Below are 19,982 nucleotides of genomic sequence, written 5' to 3' on the forward strand. Positions count from 1 at the left end.
CTTTAACTACAATGGTAATGTTTTCACGAGTGTATTTTGATAATATATTTAGGTACTTATAACGCTAAATCTTGATAAACATTAAAGGAGGAGTTCACATATACAGAACTGCTTTTTTTTTTACTGTATAGGGGTAGAGTTTTGGAGGGAGTTGGCGTGTGTGCTGAGCACAATCTGAGGCACTTTGAGTCTCTGCCTCCCTCTTACCACACCAAAAAAAACAAAGCTTAGATGCAGCGACCAATGTCCTAGCAACGTTTCACATCCTCGGATGAACATCAGCTGAGGAGAGCCTCAAAAGAATTAGCTGGAAACCTGCTCTCTGCAGAAGTTTCCAAATAACTTTGTGTTCACCATATGATGGGGGCTCCCCATGGGATGACTGTGCCAAGGATCCGATATATGACGTGACCAGAGTGGCACAGTGTGAGTTGGAATGTGTGGAAATAAACTAGGTATGATGTATCCGTTTGTGAAACATAAAATAAATATGAATAATAAGGGCAAAAAATAAATATCGAAAATTAAAGACATCTAGACTTAAAATATAAATACTATAGAACAGGGAGACCTAATTATTTCATATACAGAGCGAGTGCACGGTGGGGAGGGGAGAGCAGCTGGTGGAAGTATCACAGAACCCATACTCGCGGGCCGTGCTGAGGTTGGCTCCCAGCGAGGAGTTGAAGCAGTCCACTTCCGTCAACAGGTCTATGGCCTATTTCCAGCTCCGGAATGACTGAAGGCGTGGAGCAGGGGGGTGAGCAGAGCTTGGTGTGTCTTTTGAGGTGTACGGGGAGAGCTTGGGGTGTCTGTGGAGGTGTACGGAGGGAGTGCTTGGGGTGTCTGTAGAGGTGGACAGGGGAGAGCTTGGGGTGTCTGTGGAGGTGTACGGGGGTGCAGATTAAGAGTGCGAGAGCGCACAGCTTTAGGTACATCTAAGGGTTCGAAGGTGGATTTGTAGTTGAAAGGGCCTAGGACTCAGAGAGAGCTAGGACGTATAAAAGAGTCTGGAGGGGGCTGAAGAGTGAGCGGGTGTGGGGGCAGGGGTGTATGGAGTGGATGGGAGCAGATATGGTTTGAGGGAGTCTGAAGGGGTCTGGTGTCTATATTAAAGCTATCCGAAGCGTCATACGTGGGAAGGTTTGTGTGACTGGTCTGAAGATTCAGAGGACTTGAGCGATCTGTGGTGCGTGGCATCTGTGTGAGACTGGAGTTGGCTTGAAGGAGCCCGAGAGGGTTTGTAGATAGACTTAACTTGAGGAGTCTGTAAGAGAGTGGGCAGGGGAAGGGGTGGGTATGGAGGGGCTGAGGGGATCGGAACCGATCTGATGTATTCTGAGAAGATATCTATGTTAACCATTTGTGTAGCGTCTGAAGCTCGCCAAGCGCTGAGCAGGATAGGAGATGGATGTAAGAAGGTAGGCGGGAACTGAGCCAAATTTGTTTTAGCGGGTCTCTGAGCACTGGGGGCAAGGGGGGGGGGGGGGGGGAATTTTCGGATACTGCTGGAGTCTTAAGGGGATTCAAGTGAGCTGGAGGTCTGACGGGTGTGAACAAGGACTGAGGGTAAGGTTTATGAATGAGTCTGGGTAGTAAGAGGGAGACGAGGAGCTGGGTAGTTTCGTAGTGCTATAGGGCGATGGGATTTAGTGTTTTGAAGGTTCCATGAAGAAAGGGTGGAGGTCTGTGATGGTCGGGATGAGGGGATGTTGCGGACAGTAACGAGGTCTACAAACACCGAAGGTGAGGAAGAGCAGTCTGTGACGAGCGGTCATAGAACGCGAGGATGTGGATGGCGGGGGATTGTTGGGGGTCTGAGATGATGTGGTATTTCGGGAGCGGGGGAGGGGGTCATGGGGGCTCTGATGTGAGAGATGAATTGGGTGCGGGTGGACTCTGGTCTCGGGCGCTGCTGCAATATAGTTAAAGCCCCGCCCACTCCCGGATAATGGTGAGGGTTTAACACCTTCTATGCCGGCGACTGAGGTCGAAGGGAGAGGCAGCGAATTTACCCCCTCCCGTCCCTGCGCGTTATTTCTGTCTGTAATTCTATGAGTACATATCTTAACTGGTGTGAAGCATCTCATAGATACTAAACATTGAAACAACCATCTCTCAGGCAGCTTCAAAAATCAAAGACTTACCTCTCAAAGACGTTTAACAATCACGGACAGACCTCTCTTTAGGAAGCTAAATCATCTTGGAAATTGACCTCTCATAGGTATACAGCAATTACAGACATACACTTCTCAGAGTTAAAACAATCACGGGCAGATGTTTATCAACGAGGCTAAAAAGACACAGACTGTGCCACGCATCAGTTCGTCTTCCAGAGGCATTGGTCTGGTAGGATACAGTTTGCTGACTCTGCTTGTGCTTATGAAGCATCGGCCTGTCTCCGGGAAGGCTCATGATGAACGCAGGCCTCTCGGTGTCACACCGAGGGCCTGCAGAGCTCTGGCTGGACGGGCGGGCGAGCCTTGGGGGAGGGAGGGAAAGCGAAAGCACGCCGGAAGGAGGGAAAGCGAAAGCACGCCGCCATGCACGCGTGGGGACAAAAAAATGGGCGTGCGTGTGCACATCCCTACGCTAAATAAAGTAAACATAGATGGTGTTGGGCTGTCCACATGCGCGTGCATTTTTGTGTCCCTACGCGTGCATGTTTAGCTTTGTGAATGGCGAGAGCAGCCATCTTTGTCCATCAGGATGCGCGTGCATTCAGCTTTGGCTGAATTGATCACAAAAGGCCCTCGCATGGCTAGAGCAGAGCATGCGCTGCTTTCGCCAGGCGAGACCTAAAAACTAAAGCTGCAGGTGATTGGCCGCTGCCCAGGCCTATCAGGGATGCTGAGAGTGTGTAGGGCTCTGTCGATTTCTTTACAGGTCAGTCATAGCACATCTGTGTCTGCAGGAACACTGCTGAAATAATGACCATGTACACCTCTTTCATGTTTACTTCAGTCAACCACAAGCCTACACGAGGTGGCTGAACCCATTTGCTGCCAACAAACCCACACTGTGAATGAAAACAATGTATTCCCGGCTAAAGCAGCAGTAAGGACAGGCCCCGCTGAGAGGCGCCACCGAGCTGGGCCATCGACGCCACTCCTCGACAGCATCCACGACCGCGTTCGAGCCTTCCCCAACGCTATCGCTGCGGGAAGCTTTCATCGCCCTCTTCGAGGTGCTCTTAAAGCCCTGTGGTTACTGAGCAGCTGAACCAACATCAAGTATCAAGTAATCTAGTTTAAAGAATGGTGGCGGGAGGGCTGCAGGTGTGTGAGGGAACTTGGAGGGGGAGGCAAATGAGGGGGGGGAGGCAAAAGAGTGGGGGAGGCAAATAAGAGATGGGGATGTCAAATTCAAGCCCAGTCGGAACAAACGCTTCACGGTTCCCTTTGTGATCATAAAGGCCCCCAAATTCAAAGAGCTCTGCGGATAGGAAATTAATTCCAGAGCGCCCTCCCCTCTCCCCCCGTCGCTTGCCAAGCATGGTGGCTGCTTGGACTTGAGCAGATGCCTGGAAGGACTCCAAGATTGCTGCTGGGAACTCCTCGCAGCAGAAGTATGTGTTTCACGGGGAGGGGGACTGGTACGCCCTCCACAGATATGGCTTATCAAACGTTAGTTTGATCTTTGACATCCTGGAAACAAATGGCCCTGAAGATCGCAGAGAGGTAGTTCATTCATGATCGCCCCACCCTCCCTTTGGAAATCGCAAGGGGGGTTCTGTCAGCCTTTGCGTCAGTGCTTGGGGAGACCGCGGTAATGGAGGACGTATACAGTCACACCGGGGCTAGAGGGCATTGCTACTGAGATTGCAGTACCACAAGTCCTACAGACACTTAAGGGTGACCTCCTCGCTCCGCTGACTGTAACATGAGGCACACAGTCGAACTACATACACAGGGGTCAAAGGGCGATTCTGATTCGATGGCAGTATTACAAGGCATGCAGGGGACATTCCTGCAGAGCTTACTGTACACAATACAGACACAGGGGGTTATAATGAGGTGAAGCTCCAGCTGTTGATACCCAACACAAGGCACAGACGGGGGGTTCTTTGTAGCTCACAGTAATGGCACAAGACACACAAACAAAGGGTTGTAGGGGGAGCCTCTTGCAGAACCTACAGCAACAGAAACAACACAAGGAGACTACGCCAGAGATTTATAATACGGCACACAGATGAGATCTTCCTGCAGATCTTACAGCAACTTATGCACACGGAAACAGGGGGACAGGAGGGACTCCGTGCAGAGCTGACTGTAACACAAGACGACAAGATAAAGGGTTGTAGGACGGCCCGGCAGAGCTTCCTGTAACACAAGGCACACAGACAGGGCTACACAGGGGAGCACAAGAAAGAGCTTACATGCATACAGACACAGGGGGCTACAGGGAGTTCCCTAATGAGACAACAGTAAGACAAGACATAAGGAAGAACAGGCTTCACACAGGGCCTACATTAATACAAGTCACAGGGCTTTAAGTGGGATGAAAAAACTGGGGGTCTCCCAAAGGGGCGTGGCCTATGTAATTAAGGGTGTGACTTAATAACACGTAAACTAAAAATCTGTGCATCCAGATGTATATTACAAGAAGTAACATTACACCTACAACAAGCCAGGACCGTCAGTAAGAGCATATCTGGTCTTAAGTACCACTCCCTCTCTGGAACCTTACTTAGAAATTGTCACTAATCCCCTCCATAGAGTTTTGCTTATTAAATTTAGGATGAACTTGATCCCCTACACACTTGGTTGTTTTCCTACCTGGGAAAAACCTGAGGACGCTCCGCCTTGCAAATGCGATAACTTTTCTACCCAAGATACTCTACATTTTATGTTCTTTTGTGGACTTTATGCCACCGCTAGGGAGAAATATTTAATACCTATTTTGAAGGATGCCGGCTTTCTCCAGGCCAGGCCAGCATTATTTCCTTCAAATGTTGGGCAACACGCACATCATTTTTCGTGTTGCATCTTACCTAACGGCTGCATTTAGATTAAGAAACAAACAAGCTTCAGGGAACGTCTCATTTTAAATGTTGGTCCTGTGTGTTTAATTAAATTTTATTCTAAATTATAATTAATGTTTTTTAACGGTAAATTAGGCCAGGATGACTAGGAATTGAATTCTGTATGTAAATTGCAATGTGATTTTTATTTGTGCTGTATGTACTGCCTTTTATGATTTTAACAAAAATCGAATAAAGCGTATTTTGACTGACTGACTGACTGACCTACAACAAGCCAGCACTATTGTCTTTGTCAATGGTTAGTTGCTTAAAATAAATATGCGACAACTATGGGGTCATTGCATAGAATATTGAAAATGCTTCAGTTCTGAAATGATGAGGCTGTAAAAAGTACTAAAACGAGCCTCTGTGAAGTTACATCAAAGGCTTAAAGCCGTGTTACTACTGCAGTTATGATTTTGTTTTTCACCTTGGGGGTGAGGGCAAAAAAGGAGAGCCAGATAGGGACCCATCTCAGCCACTGGTTTTAAGAACTGCCGGTGCTCAGCACCAGCAGGACCTGGCCCACTTAGAGCCCTAACAAGGCATACCGACAATGCAGGCCTGAGGGCCTAGTGTCACACTTTACAGTAACCAGAAGCTTCAAGAGACACAGATAGCACTCTATCATGTTGTACGTGCAGACTAGGACAACTTTGCCTTTGAGATGAGACTGAAAAGCTTTCAGCGCTAAAAATACTGCTAGTAGCTCTAGATAGTTGATGTGAGGACTTTTGCGCCTGATGTCCCAGAGACCCTGAGTTATGTAATGAGATGTGCTGGGGAAAGAGTGTTTTTATATGTTTTTATCACCGATATAATTGCTGCTAATACCTTATTTTGTAACTGCTGTGCTGCTACCCAGTATTCATTGTCTTGAGTGCGCTAGGAACTTTTAAATCCTGGTTGTGCTGAAAGATGTTTTTTTGTCACAGGTGGTGCCGCGCTCCGATTGGCTCTTTTTATCCAATCAGAGGCGCACCTGGGAGGAGCCTGTTGTGCCCCAGGTATTTTAGGCTTGTCGTAGCGCGGAAGTGCTGTTGGGGGGGAAGACTGTTTTTATATGTTTTTATCGCTGATATAACTGCTGCTAATACTTTATTTTGTAACTGCTGTGATGCTACCCAGTATTCATTGTCCTGAGTGTGCTAGGCACCTTTAAATCCTGGTTGTGCTGAAAGTGTTTTTTTTGTGTGTTTTCTTTGTCACAGGTGGTGCCGCCATCCAATTGTTTTTTTTATCCAATCAGAGGCGCACATGGGAGGAGCCTGTTGTTTCCCCAGGTACTTTATGCACGCCGCAGCACGGATGCGCTGCTGGTGCACTGAAGGCGCGCCAAAGGCAAGCTGGTCGGCGCCGGTCCGCGCCTGGATGTCGCCAGGAGCCCTGCCCATTTGCCTGTCCAGTTGCTCACGTTACGTAGGGCTATATCCATGTGCGGGTCCCACTGCTGGTCTCCCTTGTAGGGTTCATGACAATGCTGTCTTTGCAATTTCCAGCCTCAGCGTCACCTAGGCGCTCAGTTAGGCAAATTTCCAACCAGAGCCAACTGGCAGCATTGTCGTTCGCGGGTTACACATCATGCCGAAATCTTTGACTTACTATCTGAAAACTTCTTTCATATCCTGTTTTTAATAGAAACATGGCTTTCCCAAGACTCTGTTGCTATTCCTGCCTTGGCTCTGCTCCCGGGTTTTGTCATTAAGAACATTAACAAAGAGGTTGGTCGTGGTGGGGGTATCGCCGCAATATATAAAGACTGCTATACCTGCACTTTTGATTATGCACCTATTCGGGATTGCGAAAGCCTCATATTTAAAATAGACTTATCAAGTAATTTTAAGTACTCTGGACTTCTGATCTACCTCCCACATGGGCCCTCCAAAAATTTTAGAGAAGGGCATATTAACGCAGTTAGTAGCCTTGCACTTCAATCTGCCAACTATTATTGGCGATCTGAATTACATCTGGAGTCGATAAGGACCCAGATATACATAATTTCTTGAATGATTTGGCTGCCTGCCAACTAAATCAATTGGTCTCCAGACCTACGCATAAGGCAGGCCATCTGCTTAACCTTGTGTTAACTAACATTCTACTCACGGGGCCCCAATAGTGGTTCCGATTGTTTGGACTGACCATCACCTAATAGGTTTCTCACTACATCATACCGGCTCTAAAATTCTGAGTCGGCTTAATGCCATATAAAAACGTCCCTGGCAGAAAAAGGACCATCCTACTTTCCATAATATTCTTGCCAGTTCTCAGCCTACTCTCTCCTTGTATGTCAAGATGGCTAGTTCTGGCTTTGGGAACTGGATTAATCAGGAACTAGATAGATGCATTCCAGCCAAATGGACCTATCCTAAGAAAGGCCATGCTTAGGAGTGATTTGATGGGTCTCTTGCTAAGACCAGGAAAAACTGTAAAATTTGTTGAGCGTTGTTGGAGACGCTCCTACTGTCCTATGGCCAAATCTGAGTACATAACCACTAGGAAAAGCTATAACAAATTGATTGGAAATCCTGAGCCACATTCTTTGCTGACAAAATGAACACGAGCAAGAATCCCTCCAAAACTATGTTCTCCCTATTAAAGGATATGGTGAAATCTCCAGTGACTAGTGAAAGCTCCATCACTTCTAACGACCAGTGTGAGGTGTTAGCCACCTACTTTATCAATAAAGTAGTGAGTATTTACGATAGCTTCCATGGGAAGTGTGAAGCCTCTGTGATACTGTGGGATGAGTCTGCAGGATATGGGGCCAACTATATGCACACGTTCCCTTCTATTACTCTAGACAGTCTCAAGGCTTAGGTAATGAAGATCAAATTGTGGTCCCCTGATGACCCCCTCAAGCCTGATCTTTTAGTCCAGCATCAGGACTGTCTCCTGCCTAGCTGTCTGGATCTTATTAACCTTTGCCTTTCCAACTCGGAGGTTCCTCAAACCTAGAAGAATGCGAAAGCTATCCCCCTCCTGAAGAAACCTTCTCTTGATGCCTCTAGGCCGGAGAGCTACCGCCCAATTTCGCTCCTGCCGTTCCTAGCCAAAATGAAAGAATCTTATGTGAAAGGCATTTTGATGCAATATTTGGAGTCTCACTCCATACTGGATCCGTCCCAGATGGCTTCCGTCCTAAGCACAGCACGGAGTCTGCTTTACTAGCTGTAACAGAACAACTAAGAGCCTCCATGGATGGAGGCAACTTGACTGCCCTCATCCTGCTTGATCTCAGCACGGCCTTTGACACAGTCTCACACAGCATCCTGATCTATCAGCTGAGTGAAATCGGTGTTACTGTTAATGCCCTTGATTGGTTCTTCTCCTTTCTGCGTGAAGGTCCTTCCAGGTCATTGCTCCTCCGTCCCACTCATAGATACACCCTCTGTGCTGCGGAGTCCCAGAGGAGTCGGCTCTGAGTCCGACCCTGTTCAACATTTACGTTCGTCCGCTGGCCTTGTTGGCCAAAACGCGCAACATACAGATGGTATCATATGCGGACGATACGCAACTGATCTTCTCCTGTACCAAGGACTCCATCCAGGACATGATTACATTTCAGGAGGATCTGGCAGCCATAGTGGGGTGGATGGGGGTTAACTGTTTGCAGTTAAACTCATCTAATACTGAGATCCTCCTGTTTGGCAGAGATCAACACCTCTGGGGCAACAACTGGTGGGTGCCGGTGTTGGGTAGTCCTCCTACGCCCAAAGCAGCGGTAAAAAATATAGGCATCCGGTTGGATACAGCACTCTCGTTTGAGGAGCACGCTAAGTCGATGACAGGGACCTGTGTTGGTATTTTGCGTGGACTTAAACTCATTTTGGGTCTATTTGAAACTCTCACACAACAGTTGGTTGTGCAAGCCACGATCCTGACGAGGTTAGATTACTGTAAAAGCCTCTTGCTTGGTGCTAACAAATCTGTGACCAGTAGGCTCCAACGCACCATGAATGTGGCAGCTCGCACCTTACTTGCACTGCCTAAGTATAGCTCAGTCACAGGGGTGCTGCGTCAATTCCACTAGCTCCCTGTGGAGCAAAGAATTAGGTTTAAAGCACTTTGTGCTAGTCTTAAAGTTTTGAGAGGCTCCGGACCGGCGATTCTCGGAGACCTTGGCCACCACTATGTCCCCTCCTGTGCTCTGCGGATCTAAACCTTTTGCGGGTGCCATGTTTCCGTAGAGCAAGTCGGAGGCCGTTCATTCAAGGTGTTAGCCCCCATTTTATGGAACTCAGTGCCTCTCGCTATCAGGAGGATTCCCGATCTTTTGGCGTTCAGAAAGGCAGCAAAGACATGGTTGTTTCAGTGGCTAAAACATTTTATTCTCTCTTCTCCCTGATCTTCAACGCTGGGACATTCTTTTGCTAGGACAGCCATGCGCTTTACAAATCGCATAACATAACACCCCAACCTGTGAGAGATGCGTCTGCTGTTAGCATGATCTGTGGAACAGGGTTGATGAAGGGCCGCCCTTTTGATACATTTTGTGGGTTCTACCACTTCAGAGAACGATGGGTGCGGCTGTCTACCAACACTAGATCTGTTAAATGACCCTGTGGCTGATTCCATTGACGTGCTGGACATTCTTGAAGCGAAGCATGTGTACTCTTGCATGAGGCACTTTTGCATGATACCGTCAAGGGGTGTTACGCACTGTGGTACCATTACCCCTACCCCTTGAATTGTTTCCTCTATACCCTCCACTATAGAAACGTCTAGAGGGAGAGGATTGGGTGTTGCCTTTATAAGTTTTGGAAGATGTAGTTTTAGACGCTGCTCTGTAAAATGAGCAACACAAGGAGCCTCCATTTGATGGGGATTGGAGCGCTCCCATGGATTTTGCCAACCCCGAAATCCTAAGCCATGAATGCCTTCTAATGAGAACGCTGGTATTGTTCTCCCTAGCCGCAGTGTCAGCAGCATCTAGAGCACATCTGATTGAAGAGTTAGAAATGAGTTACCCCTCTTGATCTAGCTCTTGTGCTTTGGCTTTGTGTTCTTCTGGGAGATATTGGAGCAGTTGCTCCATCTCCTCCCAGTGTGCCTTGTTGTACCTAGCTAGCTAGTAGGTCCTGTGTGTTTGCGATGTGCCAGTGGTTAGCGGCTTGAGCAGCCACTTTTTACCCGAGCCGTCTATAAGCTTTTATTCCTTGTCTGGGAGGTGCATCGCCAGAGGTTTGCGAATTAGCTCTTTCGCAAGCATTGGACACCACTAGGGAGTCGATAGGTAATTGTCCTTTGATAAACACAGGATCAGATGTGAAGGTTTACATTTTTATAGGTTCTGGGGGTTAAAATACATGCTCGCACAAGGTCTTTGAAGATATCATCTGTATGCCTCACCATACCCTTTGGATTACAATGGGACTAATACGGTGTGCAGACCATCCTCATTCATGTCACCATACCCTTTAGCATAAGGAGTGTTTGACTTGACTAGTGTGTGGACCCAAATGTGTTAATAAAAAGTCTTCTTCTCAGGATACGTTATGCAAGGCTCCCCCATGATACTCTAATGCTCTAGCAATAAGTGGTGATAAGCCACACTATCATCCGGTGGTGATGGCTTTGCAGGGTAAAGGTCTGGCTCAGTATCTAATGGAGGGTCAATGGTGTAATCATTCCATGGGTCTACCAGCAAATGAGTGGCTTCTTCATCAATATCATCCCCTTCAGGCTGTGTATATGGAGATCCCTGAGGTGTTACGTGTAAAGGATCTCGAATTGGTAAATGTGGAGAAGATGGTGGAGGTGGAGGGGTTTGTGGGGCAGGATAAGCAGGGCTAGTAGCCATGTCCTTTTTGTTCTTCAGAGAAATCTTATATGCAGGGTCCTCTGAAGCAAGTTTGCGTTTTAGCAGAAATATGTCCCGTATCAGGATTGATGTAAATCTTCTTTTGTTTAGGATTCAACTTGTTTTTAAGAAGGTTTAAAATTGGCCCAGGAGGCTCTGAGATTTTGTCCTTTGATTTCGTCGGCGATATAGATTTACTTTTGGGAGCGGAAGGTTTTGGCTCCGAAGCATGTTTTTGTTTCATAGCAGAGGGTTTCGGTTCTGAACTAGATTTGTCCTTCGAACCTGACGATTTGTTTTGGTGCCGAGCCAGGAGGTGGGGCGTCGGAAACATTGTCTCAGTGCCGATTTCGGCCAGAAGGCAGAGGTGGTGTTGTAGCCTTATGCTTTTTGGAAAAGGTTTTGGGAGGGTACGGGGTCTTCGGTACTCACAGCACCCTGTCCCGGAGGCACGTCTATAGACTCCAAATCGATCTGGAGTTCAGATTCTGACTCTGGAACAGAGAAGGCTTCTTCTTCTTCTGCTACCAATGCTTCAATCTCTTCCTGCTCTGATTCTTCACCGATGGTATCCGAAGTGTGTTGAATGATTTGGTGTTGCATTCCTCGTCGTCAAGTCAGACGATTGCGTACGTTTTCTTGGACCTAAACAATTTACAGGCATTGCAGTCTTCCTCCTTGTGCTCCGGAGAGAGGCACAAGTTACAAACTTCATGTAGGTTGGTGCGAGGGTACTTGACGTGGCACTGTGGACAGAATTGGAAAAGAGTCTGCTCCATCGGCAGAAGGCTGGACCGACACGGCTAGGCCCGAGAGCCTCCCACAACCTTTTCGATCTAAGATTGAGAATTTGTTGAACAATTCAATACACGGAGAACAGGGAAGCGCATACGAAAACAATACCATTGAGTGTAGAGTGCATTGCCCACCAAGGGGAACCCGAAGAACGGTTTCGAACCGGAGAGCAGCAATACACGTCCAAACCTGATGGCGGAAAAAACTATCGAACAATGGAATCGATGCCCATGTGGAGTATCACCAAAAGGAGAAGTCACCTTACCTCATGACTGGAAAGACTTCTTCTAAGGAAAACAACTTGCAAACATCCGTACCTAACACTAGATGGCAGGAGTATGCACAGCCTGTGTATCTACAGCACACATGCCTCAAACAGGGTTTACATCTGGAGAACAAATGGGAACTGTTTAATGCCAGCTTATTTAGGCTGTCAATTTCTATAACTAAGTCTGGGAAACATTTCGTAAACCACCAGCCATTTGCTGTTGCTAAACAGCTATTCTGAGTTTTAAAATAGCAGTATTGCATTGTAATAGAGGGGTGTCTCATTAATTTAAACAAAAAGTGTGTTGAATATGTGGCAATCCCCTTGTCACACATTTTACACTATTTTAAGCAAGTATTTGAAAGCCAAAGTCTGAAGCTCAGTCCGGGGTGGGCTGGTGAGAAGGGCCTCATGCCTTTTATGACCTACAGGGCCGATTCACCTTCACAGTGTTAGCATCAGATAGTCTTGCAGCAGTTTCAAAACCCCTATCTAAGTCCCAGTGATAAAAACTGTGCAAAAATCGAACAGAACTCCGCTCCCAACAGCTACTGTGGAGACCCCACTTGTCCCAACTTTTGGAGTCTCTTCCTTCTCTGCATTGGAAGTGGTGGTTTAGGTGTAAATGTTTCCTAATACCTCTGCCACAGATCCCTCCCATCTTCATTGCCCCAGGAGAAGGGTCCGGTACCTGCAAGCTTCCTGTTGTCCAGTTTCAGGTGGTTGAGTGGGTTGGTGCCATATAACAGGACATGGCGCTCTGAATGGACTGACTGTAGCTCCTCCAGTGTGGCTTTGCGGCCGCGGATGCACTAAAAGAGGGAAACAAAGGTAAAAATGATCAGGCATGCTTTAAAATAATCTCGTGGGATTCTGTGTGCTACAGCTTTACACTGCAAAAAACACAGTTGATGGACAGAATGCAGAACAATGTCTTACATTCACCCCAGTACAAAGATCTGGGCCTAAACCCATCGTTTTTTGCACTCCACACCACCCTAGGTCAGACAATGGCTATATGCAAATCAGCCTTGACCCTGTGCCTCATGGAAACAGTCCAGCCCGAACTACCAAGCCATGTCTTTCCCAGACCGGAATCAAGCATCCAAGGACCGGTTTCTGGCTATCAGCCATCTTCAGCCTGGATAGCTTGACTCCAGTGATGTGGATCACCACCCCCTTTTGGTCAGACTGATTTGCATATATTCATGCCTGAACTGGGGTGGCAGAGTGGGCTAAAGAACAGTGATGGATTAAACCCAGATCTTTTGACTGGGTGTGAGTGTTTGATTGATTCAGATGCTCCGTCCATCACCACCCCCTTTTGTACCGCTATTGGCCACCATAAGTGTGGCAGGGTATGCTCGGACGTGAGTCCCTTGCTCACTTTGCCACTGGATTCAAGCAAGCCGGGCTGAAGGCGGCTGGAATGCCAGAAACCAGTCCTCGGAAGCTTGATTCCGGTCCAGGGAAGACATGGCTTGGCAGTTCGGGCTGGACTGTTCCCATGAGGCACAGGGTCAGACTGATTTGCATATAGCCATGTCTGAACTGGGGTGGCAGAGTGGGCTAAAGAACGGTGATGGATTAAACCCAGATCTTTTGACTGGGTGTGAGTGTTTGATTGATTCAGAAGCTCCGTCCATCACCACCCCCTTTTGTACAGCTTTACACTGTCAGACAATCACTCTGTGTACCACAGTTACACCTGGAAAGTCGGTGCTCTACAGCTTTGGACTGCTAAAGTGGACTCTGTGTACTACAATGTTAGGTGCTGAGGAATCTATATGTGCTGCACCATTATACTGCAGAGAGGGATCTCCGTGCACTACAATACCACACTACAAGCACTATCTTTTGGTTCTACAGTGTTTGTCTATAGAAGAGCATCTCTCTGCTACAGGCCAAGTACACAGAGATACTGTTCCGCAATCCATGATGTTAGATAGCCAAGAAGCATCTCTTGTACAAAAGAGCTACAGAACAGCACAACAGTGCGGTACAGTATGACTGCTCGGCAGCATCTCTTTGAATCATAGTGCTAGACTTATTAGTAGCATCCCTGTGGACTACAATCTTGGCTGCAGGGCATCTCTTTTGTGTTAGAGTTAGATTGTGGAGCTACATCTCTAAGTCCTAAAGTATTAGACTACAGAACAGCATATCCAAGTATTACGGCATTGGAGTAAAGGACAACATTCCTTTGTACTGTAGCCTTAGTCTGCAGAGCGATTCAGAAAAGGGGATGGTGATGAACAGAGTGTCTGAATTAAGCAGACCACTCTTACCCAGTCCAAAGATCAGGGCTTGATCCATCACCGTTATTTATCTCACTGCCCCATCCCAGCTCAGAACCTGGCTATATGCAAATCAGTCTGTCCCTGGCCCAGTGCATCATGGGAACAGGGCAGACTAAACTACCAAGCCAATTCTTCACCAGAAAGGAGACAAGCTACCGGGGACCGGTTTCTGGCATTTCAGCCGTCTTCGGCCCGGCTTGCTTGAATCCTGATGGAGCAGTGAGAAAGGGACTCATGTCTGAGTATACCCTGCCACACCTATAGTGGCCAAAAACGATTCAGAAAAGGGGGTGGTGATGAACAGAGTGTCTGAATTAAGCAGACCACTCTTACCCAGTCCAAAGATCAGGGCTTGATCCATCACCGTTATTTATCTCACTGCCCCATCCCAGCTCAGAACCTGGCTATATGCAAATCAGTCTGTCCCTGGCCCAGTGCATCATGGGAACAGGGCAGACTAAACTACCAAGCCAATTCTTCACCAGAAAGGAGACAAGCTACCGGGGACCGGTTTCTGGCATTTCAGCCGTCTTCGGCCCGGCTTGCTTGAATCCTGATGGAGCAGTGAGAAAGGGACTCATGTCTGAGTATACCCTGCCACACCTATAGTGGCCAAAAACGATTCAGAAAAGGGGGTGGTGATGAACAGAGTGTCTGAATTAAGCAGACCACTCTTACCCAGTCCAAAGATCAGGGCTTGATCCATCACCGTTATATATCTCACTGCCCCATCCCAGCTCAGAACCTGGCTATATGCAAATCAGTCTGTCCCTGGCCCAGTGCATCATGGGAACAGGGCAGACTAAACTACCAAGCCAATTCTTCACCAGAAAGGAGACAAGCTACCGGGGACCGGTTTCTGGCATTTCAGCCGTCTTCGGCCCGGCTTGCTTGAATCCTGATGGAGCAGTGAGAAAGGGACTCATGTCTGAGTATACCCTGCCACACCTATAGTGGCCAAAAACGATTCAGAAAAGGGGGTGGTGATGAACAGAGTGTCTGAATTAAGCAGACCACTCTTACCCAGTCCAAAGATCAGGGCTTGATCCATCACCGTTATTTATCTCACTGCCCCATCCCAGCTCAGAACCTGGCTATATGCAAATCAGTCTGTCCCTGGCCCAGTGCATCATGGGAACAGGGCAGACTAAACTACCAAGCCAATTCTTCACCAGAAAGGAAACAAGCTACCGGGGACCGGTTTCTGGCATTTCAGCCGTCTTCGGCCCGGCTTGCTTGAATCCTGATGGAGCAGTGAGAAAGGGACTCATGTCTGAGTATACCCTGCCACACCTATAGTGGCCAAAAACGATTCAGAAAAGGGGGTGGTGATGAACAGAGTGTCTGAATTAAGCAGACCACTCTTACCCAGTCCAAAGATCAGGGCTTGATCCATCACCGTTATTTATCTCACTGCCCCATCCCAGCTCAGAACCTGGCTATATGCAAATCAGTCTGTCCCTGGCCCAGTGCATCATGGGAACAGGGCAGACTAAACTACCAAGCCAATTCTTCACCAGAAAGGAGACAAGCTACCGGGGACCGGTTTCTGGCATTTCAGCCGTCTTCGGCCCGGCTTGCTTGAATCCTGATGGAGCAGTGAGAAAGGGACTCATGTCTGAGTATACCCTGCCACACCTATAGTGGCCAAAAACGATTCAGAAAAGGGGGTGGTGATGAACAGAGTGTCTGAATTAAGCAGACCACTCTTACCCAGTCCAAAGATCAGGGCTTGATCCATCACCGTTATTTATCTCACTGCCCCATCCCAGCTCAGAACCTGGCTATATGCAAATCAGTCTGTCCCTGGCCCAGTGCATCATGGGAACAGGGCAGACTAAACTACCAAGCCAATTCTTCACCAGAAAGGAGACAAGCTACCGGGGACCGGTTTCTGGCATTTCAGCCGTCTTCGGCCCGGCTTGCTTGAATCCTGATGGAGCAGTGAGAAAGGGACGGCTGTAATGCCAGAAACCGGTCCCCGGGAGCTTGTTTCCTTCCCAGTGTAAGAATTGGCTTTTGTAGTTTGGTTTGCCCTGTTCCCATCATGCACTGGGACAGGTACAGACTAATTTGCATACAGCCAGGTTCTGAAACTGGGATGGTGCAGTGAGCTAAAAAACGGTGTTGGATCTAGCCCTGATCTCTTGACTGGGTGAGAGCTTTCTGCTTAATTCAGAGACTCTGTCCCTCACCACCCCTTGTTGTAAATATTAGTCTGCAGAGCGGCGTCTCTGTATACTGATGTTAGAGAGCAGAACTGCATCTCTGTGCATTGGAGTGTTAGCGTGGGGAGAAGCATCTCTGTGTATTGAGTCCCAAGCTGCAGTACACTTTTTCTTTGTAGAACAATGGTATATTTCAGAACAGCATCTCTGTATATTAAAGTGTAAGACTGCTGAAGATCACCTCTGTGTACTAGGTTGTTACAATGCAGAACAGCATCTCCGTGCAGAGAATGCAAGACCACATAACACCATCTCTGAATACTAGAGCGTTAGGGTGCCTAACACCATCTCTGACTACTCGAGTGTCACACAGCGGAACAGCATCTCTGTGTCCTAGTGTTAGACTGCATAACATCTTGTCATTGTACTGCAGTAGGCAACTTTGTGTCCTAGAGTGTTAGGCTGCCGAACATCATCTCTGTGTATTACAATGGTACACTGTGTGCCATCATCTCTTTGTAATGCAGTGTTAGCCTGCACAGCTAACAAAGTAATTATTGGATCAACACTACCCATCCAAAAATAGTGCATGATCACCAACCTAACCATCATGAGCATAGCAACGGAAACAGCAGAAGAACAGTAACACCAAAACAATGTCACAGAGCAGGGCCTCCGTGACAATGCTGAATCCTGGTGACCGCTCTGCATCACTAAAAAGCCAAGGTTTTCAAGACTGTAGAACTCCCACACACAACCAAGTGTTAGCAGTGCTATTCTCCTGCTCCTCTTTGACATCTTAACAGCTACTGACCATCGAGCTCCTTAAAACATCCTTATCCTGGCAGAGATTACTTCACAACATGTTTAACTATGTCCAATCACAGTCAACAGGCACCACCAGTGGAAGAGACCAGCACCCTCAAGCCTTTTTGTTGGAACCACAGTGAGTCCAAGGGAGTTGGCTGGTTCACCCGTTTCCCATTCTGACTGCTCTAAACGCGGCGAAAGAAAGAGACTGCATGATGAAGCCCAGGATGCCCTACCTCCTAAAAGTAAACGCTGCACAACTGTACCCATGACTGTAATCAGAAAAGTTCTTTACGTCTACTTGGGTGTAGGTACCTCACAGTGGCTGCGCAGCCCCCGCTCTTGAAGTCGGGACCAGATGCTCTGGATCCTCCCTGCATGCTCAGGGTGATTACTGTTGTCTCCACAGGAACACTGGTGCTTCAGCATGACGGAATCATATACAATTCCTGGGGTATAGAGGAGAATGACAAAGAATATGGAAGTGAAAGGAGTCAGCAGCAACAACGAACAGTTGAAAAACACAGTCAAATAACACTTTGGGCCTTCTCCGGAGTAGGATCGGGCTATACAAAAATTCAGTCCAATACAACCAAAACCACCCCCCACAGAGGACATAAAGTACAGGTAAATCACATATTGTGATAACTTCTCAACTGTTGCGTACTGGAAACTGTACCAACTTGTGGACGATCTTAAGAAAGGGCCATACTAGTACTAATGCTTGCCTGGCTTCCAGGGGTAGGAGTTTAAAGCCTCTTCGACCGGGATCTACAGCCAAGAAAAGAGCAATGGTATTCAGGTGCAAACCCATTCTTGTTGAAAATATCCCTACACAAGGTAGTGTGTTGAAACTTAGCTGAACCTTCAGGATTGTTGACTCATACTCTTCGTTTTTCACATACTCTGGGCAGAGGTCACTAAAGGGATACACTCTCTTAGCAGTTATTCCTGCCTTGAACTGCACTGGGAGTGTGAAGTGGCCATGGACACTGTATACATATGTGGCAAATATCAATTTCAGAACTCATGAAAACGTCTAGTTTTCAAGAGAAGATGGACGCTGCACATTGTGTTGCAGTAGCCTAGGTTAGGATCATCACACCTTTGTTTTTATCATAAGCCTTCCTCCTCATAATCTTCTTGTTAGGACCTATGCTGCTGGGCTTTGGATTTATATCCCTGGAATTAACAGGGTCATTATAGAGAATCACCACACCCAAAGGGGCATACTGGTTACAATCCTAGCTTTTGAGTTTGAGCAAAAACTGCATGATCCGAATCAAACCATTTGATGCCCCTTTTATAAAATCGGCTCATAGGAGTGGCATACAATTAAACAACTAAAGATCACTATCCCAATTACTGTTCGCAGTCCCACTGTATCACAGCCTGGTTTGTGTAATTTGGATTGCAGCTTGAACCCACAAATAACCCTGTTACATGTACAGCAACTCGAGTTGAAGATGTTCCTACTGCAATAAAAAGGTTTGCCTGAGGTGCTGCTATGTTGTCAGGACCAAGCATGCTAAATTAAATAAATACAATATTACAGTGTACATTGTAAAGAACACAGCAATTGTGGATATGTTTGTGCCAGGATTTGGTCTTCATAACAGAGGCCGTGGAGGGATCTGTTCTACACAGGCCAGATCACAGTCAGAAAAGAGCTTCTCTGAAGATTAACACACACAGCCACTTCAGAAACTGTCAGCGGTAAAGTTAGCCCACCCCAGTCTTTGCAGAGTAGCTTCTTTTTCTATAACAACCATTATTTTTCTTCCACTGCAAAAATCCTACATTTATCAATCTCAACTTCTCTGTGGTACCACCTCACATCTCTACATGACATCTATTAATGTCATAACCATCCCCTCCTCTCCTTTCTGTGGAAATGACCATTGGGCAATTACCTATACAGTGAGAGCCAACACATCTCTATTACTGGTAACCGTTCTCCCTGTATAACTAACACAAACATATTCATATTATGTTGTCTTCTGGTGACAATCACCACATGTCTACGGATTCAATTGTAATGCTAAGTTCCTCCTGGTACAGCCAGCACATATATTTACATGTAATCTTGTCTTCCTTTTGAGCCACAACCTTTATGCATTTAATGTTTGTCTCCTGTTAAAATAACATTTTCTAGACATCCAATTTGGTTTTGTGCTATAAGAACATATTCTGTACATGCTAGATTTCCTTCCTACAATAATGACAGCATGTCCATGCATGTCGTCTCTTCCCGTTATCAATTCCACTTCTACTGATGGCGTATTCTCGTCTTTACACTGCATGTAAATCAATCAATCATGGGTTTGTTGAGAGCGACTACTCACCCATAAGGGTCTCAAGGCGCTGGAGGGTGGTGGGGTAGGGGGGGCGCAGGGTCCTGTCCATCAAGGAGGAGGTCTATCGAAGAGCCATGTTTTGAGGTCCCTCGTGAAGTTGGGGAGTGATGTCGTCTGTCTGAGGTGGAGCGGGAGGGTGATCCAGGCTCAGGCCGCGAGGAAGGAGAAGGAGCGGCCTCTCAATCTGGACCTCCTGGTGCGAGGAACCACAGCGTGGGAGAGCTGGGCTGATCGTAGGGTCCTTTGGGGTGTGTGGAATGTGAGTCGGCTATTCAGGTATGCTGGTCCGGTGTTGTGGAGGGCTTTGTGTGCGTGGGTGAGAATCTTGAAGGTGATTCTTGCCTCAATGGGGAGCCAGTGGAGTGTGCGCAGGTGCTGGGTGATGTGGCTTTGTCATGGCAGGTTAGGGATTAGTCTGGTGGCGGCGTTCTGGATGTTTTGAAGTTTGCAGGTGAGGTTTT

General features: G+C 47.3%; 1 protein-coding gene across 4 annotated transcripts in view; it reads right to left on the reverse strand.

Annotated features, from left to right (window-relative positions):
- Positions 1 to 19,982, reverse strand: part of HDAC7 (histone deacetylase 7) — a 686,142-nt gene that overhangs the window by 120,473 nt on the left and 545,687 nt on the right. For all 4 annotated transcript variants that reach the window (XM_086964199.1, XM_086964189.1, XM_086964206.1 and 1 more), the window contains 2 exons: positions 17,480 to 17,613; positions 12,578 to 12,698 (listed from right to left, as the gene is read on the reverse strand). In XM_086964199.1, the coding sequence (XP_086820325.1) occupies positions 12,578 to 12,698; positions 17,480 to 17,613 (255 nt within the window). The remainder of the gene's footprint in view (positions 1 to 12,577; positions 12,699 to 17,479; positions 17,614 to 19,982) is intronic.

The sequence above is a fragment of the Lissotriton vulgaris genome, chromosome 1_1 (assembly GCF_964263255.1).
Source record: "Lissotriton vulgaris chromosome 1_1, aLisVul1.2, whole genome shotgun sequence".
Classification (NCBI taxonomy): Eukaryota; Metazoa; Chordata; class Amphibia; order Caudata; family Salamandridae; genus Lissotriton; species Lissotriton vulgaris.